Source organism: Gorilla gorilla, chromosome 22 (assembly GCF_029281585.2).
Source record: "Gorilla gorilla gorilla isolate KB3781 chromosome 22, NHGRI_mGorGor1-v2.1_pri, whole genome shotgun sequence".
NCBI classification, from domain to species: domain Eukaryota; kingdom Metazoa; phylum Chordata; class Mammalia; order Primates; family Hominidae; genus Gorilla; species Gorilla gorilla.
In genome coordinates this window covers 34,626,735-34,639,459 of record NC_073246.2, presented here as the reverse complement: position 1 = coordinate 34,639,459, position 12,725 = coordinate 34,626,735, and the positions used below count along the sequence as shown (strand labels likewise).

Genomic DNA, 12,725 nt, shown 5'->3' with positions numbered 1-12,725 from the left:
TTACCACCACACCTCAGTCCCAATCCAACTAATCAAATGTCCTTTTAAAGACTGTATTTTCTGGGGGGAAATGAGAAACCAAAATGTTAACAATTGATAATTTAAGCTTGTCCAACCCGTGGCCCATGGACATGTGGCCCAGGACGGCTTTGAATGCGGCCCAACACAAATTTGTAAACTGTCTTAATACATTAAATTTATGCACAGACCCCGCCCCCCTCTTTTTTTTTCTTTTTTCTTTTTTAGCTCATCAGCTGTCGTTAGTGTCATTGTATTTTATGTGTGGCCCAAGACAGTTCTTCCAGTATGGCCCAGGGAAGCCAAAAGATTGGGCACCCAAACCATTTAAACAGCATATAAAACAACTAGATACTGTTTTATAACTAGTTGCCAAACTTAAAGTTAATGCTCTTCAGGGGCCATTCATAGAAGCTGTTTAAATGTAGAGAAGGTGGGTGCTCTTTGTCATTGTTGAATTTTCACTTTGAGAACTAGATTATGTGTCTGGTGTTAAATCTTTATGTAGACTAAGGGATTGAAAGATTTCTAAAGCTTTATTGCTTGGCAGTTGTTGAGGAATGAACTAATAGATTATTAAGTATTAATTACTTTAGGGTCTTCAATGAGGCAAATTAAAAATTTGAGAAACTAGTTCACTCAGTTCAATATTCAGTTACATGATTTGGAATATGGCTTATTTTTCTTGTCATAGTCCTTGTTAAAATGTGTGATCTACTTTTAACTTTTTAGGTATACCTAAAGGCACTTTTATTGAGAATGAGAAGAACTTTAGATGATGATGTATTTATGCCCTTATATCCCAAAAAGTAAGTAACTCTGAAGAACATTAAAGATAATATTCTCCATTGTCTTTCAGAGAAGGCTTATAAAATTCTGAAAAACTAGCTTGAAATACAAACTTCACCCATGTAGTGTATTACAGAGAGACTAGATTAGTGGCGACATTGTTCCCTTAAGCAGAGTAAAACAATACTCTTATGTTCTCCCTGAGTGTCTCAGAATAAATTTCCGTTGCCTTTTTAACATACTGTCTTCCAGAATGCAATTATTTGAAAAATTAAAAAGTTATTTTGTTTACCTGTTTTGTAGAAAAATCTTTTGTCCAGGAATCATATGGCACCTATATATAAAATATCTGATCATGATATGTTTCTCTTTTTTTTTACTTAGTGTCTTAGAAAATAAAAATTCTGGGCCTTACTTGTTTTTTCAACGACAGTTTTGGTCTTCAGTTAAGGTACGTGTCCATAGACTATCTTAAAAGACTCAGATTTCGTTTGACTTCATATATTACATTTTGTAGAGTGTTTTGTTTTTTATTAACTCCATAGGCTTAGATCTATTTATATCTATACCCAAAATCTCCATTTTACAAAGTATTTTATTCCAAAAGTTCATTCAAGTTTGATATTTTCACAGGAGAAAGTGATTTCTGAGTTCCAAAGTAAGGTCCATCGTACTCAACGAAATGCCTGACTAAGCCACAATTAATTTTTTCAGCAAGTAGAGTACAGTAGTCCTCCCTGTATCCATGGGGTATATGTTCTAAGATGCCCAGTGGCTACCTGAAACCACAGATAGTACTGAACCCTATATATACTGTTTTTTCCTCTACATACATACCTATGATAAAGTTTAACTTATAAATTAGGCACAGTAAGAGATTAACAATAACTAATAATAGAACAATTATTAATAATATACTGTGGTAAAGGTTATATGAATGTAGTTTCTCTCTCAAAATATGTTATCGTACTGTGCCACAGCTGACTGAAACCACAGATAAGGAGGACTGCTGTAGCAGATACTCTCCTGAGGTTTGGGGATATAGCACTGAGTAAGCTAGAAGTGGAATCTTTGTGGAGTTCACAGTCCAGCACAGTTGACAGCAAATAGGTAATGTCAGGTGTGATGAGTTATGAAAGGGGACATTCAAGGTAATGTGGAACATATGACAAGGGGCACAGAGACCTTGACTAGCTAGTCCCAGAAGATTTCCTTCCACCCTGAGGAAGTGATATTTAGATCATTAGACCTGGAGAAAAAATAGGAGTTAGCCCTGAGGTGAAAGAGAGCAGGCTACGCTGGAGGCGCTGAAGAAAGCATAGGACAGCTGGAGTGAGCAAGTAAGTCCATAGCCCAGATGATAGAGGATCTTGTAGGTCATTTGAAATACTTTGGTCCTTATCCCAAAAGTTGTAGGAAGTCACAGGGAGATTTTTTCCTTTAAAAAAAAAAAAAAGGTATAATTTACATACGGTAAAATTCACTCTTTTTAGTGTATAGTTCTGTAAATTCTGATGAGCAGATACAGCCATGTTATCACTACCAAAATCAAGATATGTAAAACTTTTATTGTCCTGAGAAATTCCCCATTCTCTTTTGTAGTCAAGGTCACCACAAGCCCCTGGCCACCTCCCAGTCTGTGTCCTATGAAGAGAAGGGAATTACATGATAGGCAAAGTCTTTTGAGTCTGGCTGCTTCCACTGAATACATTTGAGGTTCAGCCTTGCTGTGTAGGTGCACCAGAGTTAGGTTTTGGTTTTCATTTAGTCCCTAATTAAGGGACATTTGGATTGTTTCTCTTGGGACTCAGAAAACAATACCATAAAATGAAGGCCTCAGAAACAGCCTCAGAAGAACTTTTTCTTTGACCTTCTCCTGCCCACCTTTCAGTCCTGTTCTCCCTTGAGGGTTGCCATAGAAACTAGAATCCCTGTTGCCCCAGGCGGGTCATAGACACCAGAACCCCTTTTCCGCAAAGCTAACCATAAAACCTAAATATATTACTCTTAATTTTGCTTCTGCCTTTCTGTGTAAAAACTGGCCATAAAACATCTGACGTACCTTGTTTGATTATAGGTCATAAAACCCCCATTCCAGAGAGGGTCCTGCCCCATACCCAGAAAGAAAGAATGCTGCTCAGAGAGGCCAAGAAGAATCTGGACGGACAGGCCTTGTTGTGTGTCTTCTCTTGAGCAGTAGATCATACCTTTTTGTCCAGTCATGTTTCTGCATGCCTGTACATATTTCATTAAACCTAAACATAGTAGACAATTTCTCCTCCATCTTTGGGTCTTCACTCTGAAGGCTGTCATGTTACATAAAACTGTGATCAAATAAATTTATATGCCTTTTCTCCTGTTAATTTGCCTCTTGTCAGTAATTTTCAGCGAAACTTCATAGGGCAAAGGGGAAGCCTTCCCTTGGCCCCGACATTTCCAATCTGGTTATGAACAGACCTTCTATAAGGGTGTAAGAGCTTCTATAAGGGTGTTCTGAATATGTAAGTTTCATTTCATTTGGGTGAAACAGCCGGGCAAAGCTGTCTTCTGAAGTGGCTGTATAATTTTGCGTTCTTACCGGTAACCTATTACTGTCCTGGTTATTCCTTACTCCCACCATACTTGCTGTTGTCAGTGTTTTGCTTTTTAAGTCATTCTACAGGGTGCAATGTGGTATCTCATTGTGGTTTTCATTTGCATTTCCCTAATGACAGTGTTGAGGACATTTTCATGTGCTTATTTGCAATTTGTTTATGTATTTTGGTGAAATGTCTTCAAATCTTTTGCTTAGGTTTTAAATTGGGCTTTATTCTTACTAAGCATTGAATTCTATATTCTGGAGAGAAGTCGTTTATCATATAAACGATTTGCAGATTTTTTTTTTTCAGTTTGTGGCTTATCTTTCCATTCTAATAGTCTTCCATATGCAGAAGTTCTTAATTTTGATGAAGTCCAGTTTATCTTTTTTTCCTGTTATGGATTGTGCTTTAGATGTCATATCTAAGAAATCTTTGCCTAATATGAAGCCACAAAGGTTTTCTCCTATCCTTTCTTCTAGAAGTTTCATAGTTTTAGGTTTTACATTTAGGTCTGTGACTCTTTTCAGGTTAATTTTTATTATAGGGTGTGAGGCCTGGATTAAGGTTTACTTGTTCCAGCACTATTTGTTGAAAAGGCGATAGCCTTTTCCTGTGAACACCAAAAATTCCTTGTCCTGTGAACACCAAAAATTTGAGACAGGTCTCAGTTAATTTAGAAAGTTTATTTTGCCAAGGTTGAGGACACATCTGTGACACAGCCTTAGGAAGTTCTGATGACATGTGCCCAAGGTGGTTGGGGCACAGCTTGGTTTTATACATTTTAGGGAGACACGAGACATCAATCAATATGTAAGAAATACATTAGTTCCATCCAGAAAGGTGGAGACAACTCAAAGCAAGGCCCCCCCATTGGGGACTTCCAGGTCACATGTAGGTGAGAGAGAGATGGTTGCATTCTTTGGAGTTTCTGATAAGTTTTTCCAGAAGAGGCAATCAGAATATGCATCTATCTCTGTGAGCTGAGAGATGACTTTGAATAGAATGGGAGGCAGATTTGCCCTCAGCGGGGTCCCCAGCTTGAAGAGGCCCAAGATATTTCCCTTTCACAGTCCATTGAATTGCTTTTATACCTTTGTTGAAAACCAGTTAACTATGTATGTGTGTCATGGAAGGGTTTAAGGTAAGTAAACAAATTGCCTTTTTTTTTTTTTTTTTTTAAAGAGACGAGGTCTTGTGTTGCCTAGGCTGGTCTCAAACTCCTGAGCTCAAGTGGTCCTCCTTCCTTGGCCTCCCAAAGTACTGGGATTACAGGTATAAGCCACTGTGCCCAGCCATAAATTGCCTGGCTCAGCCTTCCGAGTAGCTGGGACTACAGGTGCCCACCACTACGCCCAGCTAATTTTTTGTATTTTTAGTAGAGACGGGGTTTCATCATGTTAGCCAGGATGGTCTTGATCTCCTGACCTCGTGATCTGCCCGCCTCAGCCTCCCAAAGTGCTGGGATTACAGGTGTGAGCCACCACGCCCGGCCGTAACCACAGGTCTATAAATTACCATTTTTAAGATTACTCTGTCTGCTATGTGGAGATAATAGATTGAAGTAGGTATGGATAGTGATAGTGAAAATGGGAACTGGTATTTATTGTGTATTTTATGGGAACTAGTACTTATTGTGTGTTTACTATGTACCAAGCACTGTCCCACACCTTTTACATAGATTATCTTGTTGAATCCTCAGAATGGCTCAATGAGGTACACGTTGTTTTTTCACTTTACTGATGGGGTAGTGAGGCACACAATAAGCTGCACAAGGTCATTCCATTGGTAATTAGAGATGGGAATCAAACTCAGCCAGTCTGACTCCTGAGCTGCTCTTCTCAACTGGGCTTCTGTGGGAGACTTAATACCTAATGCCCTAAGGCCTCCATTGTCTATAATGAATTCTTCTTTTTCCCCTGCATCTGTAACAGTACTAGCTATGTATCATTCTTGGGAGAGCTGAGTAAAGAGCCACACAAATCATTTTCTGTAGGTTTAGAACGCTTGCAGAGCCCTGGTTGAGAAAGGCTACTCTTGCTTATAATCACTGGAGTAACTGCAGGGTTCTGAAGAGATGAAGGTGGGTCAGATTCGGAGGATGGCAGCAGGAACTGAGGGAAATGGACAGACTGGATGGTCATGGAGACACACAACTTGAGAGAGAGGTCAGGAATGACCTCCAGACCTCTGGCGCAAGCAGCTGGTTGAATAGTGTTACCATTTACTAAGTTGAGAAACAACTGGGAAACTATAAGTTTTTATGGTGGGATGGGATGGGGCTTTCATTTTATGATGATAGCTTTCATTTTCTATGTATTGATTGAGCTTGAGTAGCTTGAGATGCATAAGTGATATAACTTGGTTGTAGTTCATGATATGTGGTAGCCATGCAGGGTTGTAGTCAGACTCTCCCATCTTTTGTGGGCAGCGCGGGGCGGGGTGGGGGTGTGCATAGAACCAGCTAGAGTGTAATTTTGAATGGAGGACACTTACCTAAGACTCAGCACTCCCTGATAGTACTGTCTGCAATGATGGAAAATGTTCTGTAGCTATGCTGACCAGTGCTGTAGCCACTAGCTACATGTGGCTGTTTCAATTTTGACTAATTAAAATTGAATATTCAAATGTAACCATTCTAGGAAATATTTGTACCTTTGAAAGTATTAATATTTCTTAGTACTTTGGCAAGACATGGTCTGCTGTATTTCATATGGTGTTTTACTATGTAACCTATTTACTTTGTACCTAATCTAATTGTTTCACATTACCTATTTTTTTTTTTCTTCTTTCCAGCTGTTAGGCAATTTTCTTCAGTGGTATGGCATTTTCTCAAATAAAACTCTGCAAGAGTTATCAATAGATGGTTTATTAAATCGATATATTCTCATGGCTTTTCAGAATTCAGAATATGGAGATGACAGCATCAAAAAAGCCCAAAATGTGAGTTAAATGCATAGTACAGTTTTTAAAGCATATAAGTTAAAATGAATTAAGTTTTTGTTTGTTTGAAGAGGGATTTGAGAATTTTATGAAACCCCTTTGATTACTGGACTTGCATGTAAGGTTGACAGTTTGCCTACCCAGGTAGTTCCAACCCCCTACAGCATTTTTTACATAAAAATGCATACTGTTATATATATCTATCCATCTATATCCATATTTTTATAGATATTAGTGAAAGTTTTGATATTTTTATAGGTATAAATAAAAGTTTTAATTTCAGAATAATAACCTTATTATCTTAACCTCAGTCTGGGCCAACTCGACTTCCCTTAGCAGCATGCATGGATGTCTATTCGTGGAATTATTGCAGGGGATGGGGGTGCTGTAATTTCATTTTTATACCACTCATTTTTACATCAAAAGCTGCTGGAAAAGGAAATTCAGTTTATTTAGGCCATCCTAGAAGACTGGAAAATGAAGCAGTTGGTTGTCAGTTTTATGTTACTAATTTACTCAAATATTGGACAGATTATCTTTTGCTTTGAGTGCCTAACCCATTGGTTGGGGTAAAAATTTAGATATATTGGTTTAGTTAATGTAGGAAGTCAGATTTAAAAGAATATTTCTTCAGAGTAATTGCTGTAGCTCAGAAGCATGTCTTCTGGTGAAATACATTTATACCCATTACCTAGACTTTGCTTTTAATACTTTAATTTATTCTGTCTTAACTATTTTATTTTACGTCTTTCTTCTCCACAGGTAATCAATTGTTTCCCCAAACAATGGTTCATGAATCTGAAAGGAGAAAGGACTATTTCTCAGTTAGAAAACTTTTGCCGATACCTTGTACACTTAGCGGATACAATTTATAGAAATAGTATCGGGTGTTCTGATGTGGAAAAAAGAAATGCAAGGTAATTTTGTAATTAATGAAATGGTAATCTAGAGTTGTTTAGTTGCCAGATTTAGTATTAAAATGTTTTAAGTAGAGATGTTTATATTTTAGTTTAAATTGTATGTTCACTTAGTATTATAAACCTACCAAAAATGCACATAATTTTTCATTTTAGCAGTTTTTACTTTTTTTCAGTATGTTATTTATGAAGATACTAAGGAAAGACTTCTGGTAAGGACCAACCCTCAGGGGAGTGAGTAAACGGTTGTTTTCTCTGTCTCCCTCTTTGAAGAATTAGAGAGGTCTCAGACTCTCTTGTTGGGAGTTTCATTATGCAGATGTAAATTCAAGTTTATCTCCCAATTTGGGGAGATTTTTTGTTTTAATCAATATTATGAACTAGAGGTTATCACTCATGGCTTTTTGGGGCAACTTATTTCTAATTTTTATCAAGGGTTGTAAGAAAAGAGTGAATGAACCATTAGCCTTTCTGTGGACATTAATTTATGGGTGTTCAGGTAATTCTGGGATAAATCTCTAGCATAAAAAGTAAATAATAACACTAAGTAGGGCAGTTTGAAGGAATTGTCTTTTTAAAATTTTAATTTCATATATCTTCATAATGTCAAAGTTTAATTTTTATTTAGATCACACCATTAGTCATACCCCTATAACAAAACCTTCTTCTGATCCCTCATTCCCCTTTCTTGAAAAAGGACCTATTTTCCTGCAAGAAAATTGGATATTTTTTCCACAATAAAATTAAAGTAGCTATTAAAGATTTTAGGCCGGGCATGGTGGCTCATGCCTGTAATCCCAGTACTTTGGGAGGCTGAGGCAGGTGGATCATGAGGTCAGGAGATGGAGACCATCCTGGCCAACATGGTGAAACCCTGTTTCTACTAAAAATACAAAAATTAGCTGGGTGTGGTGGTGCGTGCCTGTAGTCCCACCTACTCGGGAGGCTGAGGCAGGGGAATTGCTTGAACCTGGGAGGCAGAGGTTGCAGTGAGCTGAGATTGCGCCACTGCATTCCAGCCTGGTGAAAGACCAACACTCCGTCTCAAAAAACAACAACAAAAAAGATTTTAATGGTAAAATTCTTTGGCAGGTTTTGGCTGATTTGATTTTGTTCTTAGTGTGTGCCATTTTGTTATTTGTTGGCACTAATATTTTTTCTCAGTGTGTTTTCTACTAGATAAATTTTATCACATTTTTAACTTTGATTTACATATATTTAACAGTGTTTCTGTTTGGAAGTTAAATATCAACAAATAGTGTTCACTTTTCTACAGAAAAGAACTTTAACAGCTATGTAAGCACCTGCTTTGTGCAGTGCACATAAAGCAGGTTTCATGTGGGTTGGAAAGTTTTGCAAATTCTAATTCTTCCGTAATAGGTGCTTACTACAATTCTGTAGAAGAGATGAGACAATTACTAATATCATATTATGTCTTGTTTCTCATGAGCGGTTTAAGCTAGATGTTAAAACAGTCATTCTTAAAGTGTGGTCCCTGGACCAGCAGTATCAGCATGGCATGGGAGTCTGATAGACTTGCAAGTTCTCGGGGCCCCACTCTGGGCCTCTTGAATAGAACTCTTGGGGTGGGGCCAGGGATGATCTGCATTTCAACAATCCTCTAGGTAATTCTAATGTGTGCTAAAATTTGAGGATTACTTCCTAGTAAGAAAGCAGAATGACTTCTAGCTGGAGTGATAAGGAAAGTCAGATTATACTTTATTTAGTGAATTTTGGTGGAGTGGAAATTATGCTGGATCTTGACAGATTGGCGATGAAGAGACACAAATAACGATTTGTGTTCCAGGTATACGCTAAAAGAGCCAGGACTCTGGTTTGGGAAGGAATGGGAGACAGGCCTCTGAAGTAGTTTGAAAACAGATTGCTTTCTTTTCTTTCTCAATGTTAATGAAACTCATTGATCTCAATGAATTTTGTTTTGTTTTTTTAAAATGGGTCCCCTGTCTCTGGGCTAGTCATTTAAACATATGTAAGTTTTGTTCTATATGGATAAATGTAAACTTTTTTTTTTTTTTAACATGCTGTAGCTTGCATATGTTTCCCTTCTTTGAAAATGTGTGCTTGGAAAAATTGATTGCAGAAGCTCTAAAATAGCCATGGAATCAGTAGCAAATTTTCTCTTAGATGTACTAATTAATGAGATGCTGCTATATTTTTTTCTTTTAGGGAAAACATAAAACAGATAGTAAAACTCCTTGCAAGTGTTCGAGCTTTGGATCATGCTATGTCTGTTGCAAGTGACCACAATGTGAAAGAATTTAAGTCTTTGATCGAAGGAAAATAGATCTATGAGACTGAAAAACCTATTTGCTTGATTACCATTCCCAATGTGTAAATTTTGTATATATGTAAAGTTTCTTAAACTGTAAAATAGCAATTCTTGTTTTAATACAAAAAACATTATATTCAATACTGTGTCCTTAAATGATATTTCTTCAGAATGAAAGGAATTCAGATTATTTCTAGGAGTCTATGAATGTTTTCTTTACTGCCTGTCATACTTTGTTTACTGAAGTATTTTGTATGGTCATTTAAATTAACCCTCTCAGTTAATTGTCCCCTGTAAACGATGTGTGCAGTGTAAATTGTGTAATTATGCATATATATATTTATACCACCATGGACTTACTTTCACACTGGAAATTTGTGGTGTTTTTCCACAGAGGAAGCCTTTTAACAGCAGAAAATTATCCGGTAGCAAATTGTCTTAGGGAAATTACTACACTGTTGTAACAAAAGGGCTGGCAAGTGACTAAATGTTCATTACCTTTTGGTTAGCGTTGCTATCACTGTAGCTGTGCTGCCTTAACATTGAGAGTTCAGTTGTGGACTTAGTCATTGAGTGAATGTTGAACTTTCTTCCTTGAATCAGCGTTAGAGTCAAATGTGGGTTTAATGTGAATGCTAAATGAATATGCAACATAGTTTCAAATGGAACATAGAAATTTCACTTTTGAAAATAATAAACCCACAACCTAATTGCATGGTTTTGGGCTGACCGTCCTGTCTCATTCATGATTTTACTCCCTGCCCAGCTTGCAGATACATGCATTTGAATTTTAGTAGTCTGTCATATTTAAAATCCCACATATGTGAGTTAAATATGCAATAAAGAATACGCCTTGCTGATTAGCCACACCCAGGCAATTTAATATCCATGGTCTTCTATAATGTTTATACCACATTGTAAATATTCAGAGAACTTGTTTTAAAGTTTATGCTTTCTGATTCTGTGATTTTCAAAAGAGGAATTTTTTTGGAAATTAAGGACTATCGTTTGATAATTATATATGTAATTAAGCTTTAGCCAAGCATTAAATTAATTTTTAAATATATCCTTTGTTGTATTTTCCTGACGACTAAATTTGCAGCATTTCAAATGACTCTAATAAAGTGGGACTGTGAGTAGGCCCATGTGTACCCTTGATCAGGACATAATATGCAGAACAGTGTCATGCACTGTGTTTGCTCTGTTAATTTTATCTTATCCCTACATATTTGTATTAGTTCATTCTCACGCTGTTATAGGGACATACTCGAGACTAGGTAATTTATAAAGAGGTTTAATTGACTCACAGTTCCGCATGGGTGGGAAGGCCTTAGGAAACTTACAATCTTGACGAAAGGCACGTCTTCACAGGGTGGCTGCAGAGAGAAATGAGTGCTGAGGGAAGGGGGAAGTCCCTTATGAAGCCATGAGATTTCGTGAGAACTCAGGAGAACAACATGGCGGAAACCACCCCCCATGATTCAGTTATCTCCACCTGGTCCCGCCCTTGATGTGGGGATTATTACAATTCAAGGTGAGATTTGGGTGGGGACACAGAACCAAACCAAATCAGTATTCATTCTGGATGAATTTTTCATTACACCTTACTGGCCTACTAAGTAGAATTAAAGTCAGAACACCTATTCCTCATCTTAAGTAGAATAAAACATAAACATGTATATGTATCACATACAGATCATTTAGGCCTTAAACTGCATATTATTTCCAAACCCATTAGACTAATTACTCTGCTTTTAAGAACTCTTAAAATAGAGTTTTTATCCTATGAAATCTGTCAGGCTATATTGGTTTCAGGAATGGGTTTGAACATCACACTAGGAATTTGATGTAGGGTGCATAAAACAATGGTTTTTCTATCCCAAGCAGAAGATTTTTATTCCTGAAATAGCTTAAGGACATTATTTCTTATGAAAGGAATTATCAAAAGATAAATCCAGAGGGTTACATTTTAATAAAGCTGGTTTTGCTTTTCAGTTTTTTCTTTTGGAGCAATCCTCTGAATTAACTCCAAAATAGGTGACAAATGTTTTTGAGAAGGAAAGCTACTTTATTGAAACAACATAAATCACAGTCAAGAGTGACTAGTACTACTGTAGCCAATGATGTCGATGTCTCACCATGTCCCTGTTCTTGCCACTGGTGTCCTCTTGCAAGTACTTGCTCCTCTGCCTGAGGGCTTTTCTTTGGCCTGTGCAACAGGCTGGAATGTCCTGGAGATACTTCCTGGAACAGATCTCAGCCAAGGGAGAAAAGGAATTGGAGGTTAAATGCCCCAGTGTGTCAGTTGGGGTCCTCCTGGGAGCAGACACTGAGATGGTATTAAATGTACAGGAAGTTTATTGGGGGAATGCGTGTAAGAGAAAACGGGAGCCTGGAGGAGGCTGGGAAAGCTGTGAGACAATGAGGTAGGCAGGTCTCACCTGTGTGAAGGAAGGAGGATGAAAGTCTTAGACATTGGTGCAGTTCTAAAGTTTCAGCAGGGCCAACTGGCAGCTCTGACAGGTACAACCAGGGGTCTCCTTGCTAGTATGAGATCTGAGAGACAGAATTTACTGATGACCAAACCCAATTTGCTGATCTCTCAGGTAGGAAAGCAGGTATGGTCCACATTGCCTATAAGAGGTCTTCAGTTGAGTAGAGCCATAGTTGCCTGCAGTGGTAACATTACCAGCACCCAGAATTGGCCAAAAAATTGAAAATGCTAATAATCATCCTTGAAATCATGAAACTCTTACAAAAATGGTCAAATGTTACAGAGCTCCAATATAAAATAGGAAACTCTAAGTTGCTACATTGTAGTGGTTGTTTATGGTTACAAGAGCTCTTCTTATCTCTAACATGGTAATACCCATGTAATAAAGGGAGTCTTGCCATTCACTGATTATGACAAAACATTTGATCTGTTGTTTCAAGTAAATGAAAATGAGAAAAACACTAGCACTACATGTAGGAAGAAAAAAACATATCTGAATGTTTGGGAGGTGTACTTTCATAAACGTTTTGAAGACTGCCCTCCAGAAATGAAACTGTCCATGGATACTGGGTTCACAGCTGCTGAAAGCTGCCTCAGACTGCCCAAACACAGGCTGAATATTGTTATATGGGATTGGTATCGACATGCAACATAGACTGGTCCCTGGCCTGCTTTGGGACTCTAGCCCCCAGTAATTT

General features: G+C 37.6%; 1 protein-coding gene and 1 long non-coding RNA gene across 3 annotated transcripts in view; one reads left to right on the top strand and one right to left on the bottom strand.

Moving 5' to 3' along the window:
• Positions 1–10,597, top strand: part of PAXBP1 (PAX3 and PAX7 binding protein 1) — a 37,919-nt gene extending 27,322 nt beyond the window's left edge. Inside the window, exons 14-18 of one of the 2 annotated variants that reach the window (XM_004062701.4) lie at positions 751–827; positions 1,192–1,258; positions 6,180–6,326; positions 7,089–7,243; positions 9,431–10,597. In XM_004062701.4, coding sequence (XP_004062749.2) covers positions 751–827; positions 1,192–1,258; positions 6,180–6,326; positions 7,089–7,243; positions 9,431–9,548 — 564 coding nt within the window. In that variant the 3' untranslated portion in view covers positions 9,549–10,597. Of the gene's footprint in view, positions 1–750; positions 828–1,191; positions 1,259–2,884; positions 3,080–6,179; positions 6,327–7,088; positions 7,244–9,430 lie in introns of those variants that run through there. The other variant, XM_004062703.4, reaches the window with a different exon arrangement.
• Positions 10,598–10,839: 242 nt separating this feature from the next.
• Positions 10,840–12,371, bottom strand: LOC129529322 (uncharacterized). The gene is made up of 3 exons (XR_008674803.2): positions 11,975–12,371; positions 11,672–11,777; positions 10,840–10,909 (listed from the first exon to the last, which is right to left on the bottom strand). It is a non-coding gene; the product is annotated as an uncharacterized lncRNA (long non-coding RNA).
• Positions 12,372–12,725: the final 354 nt, after the last annotated feature.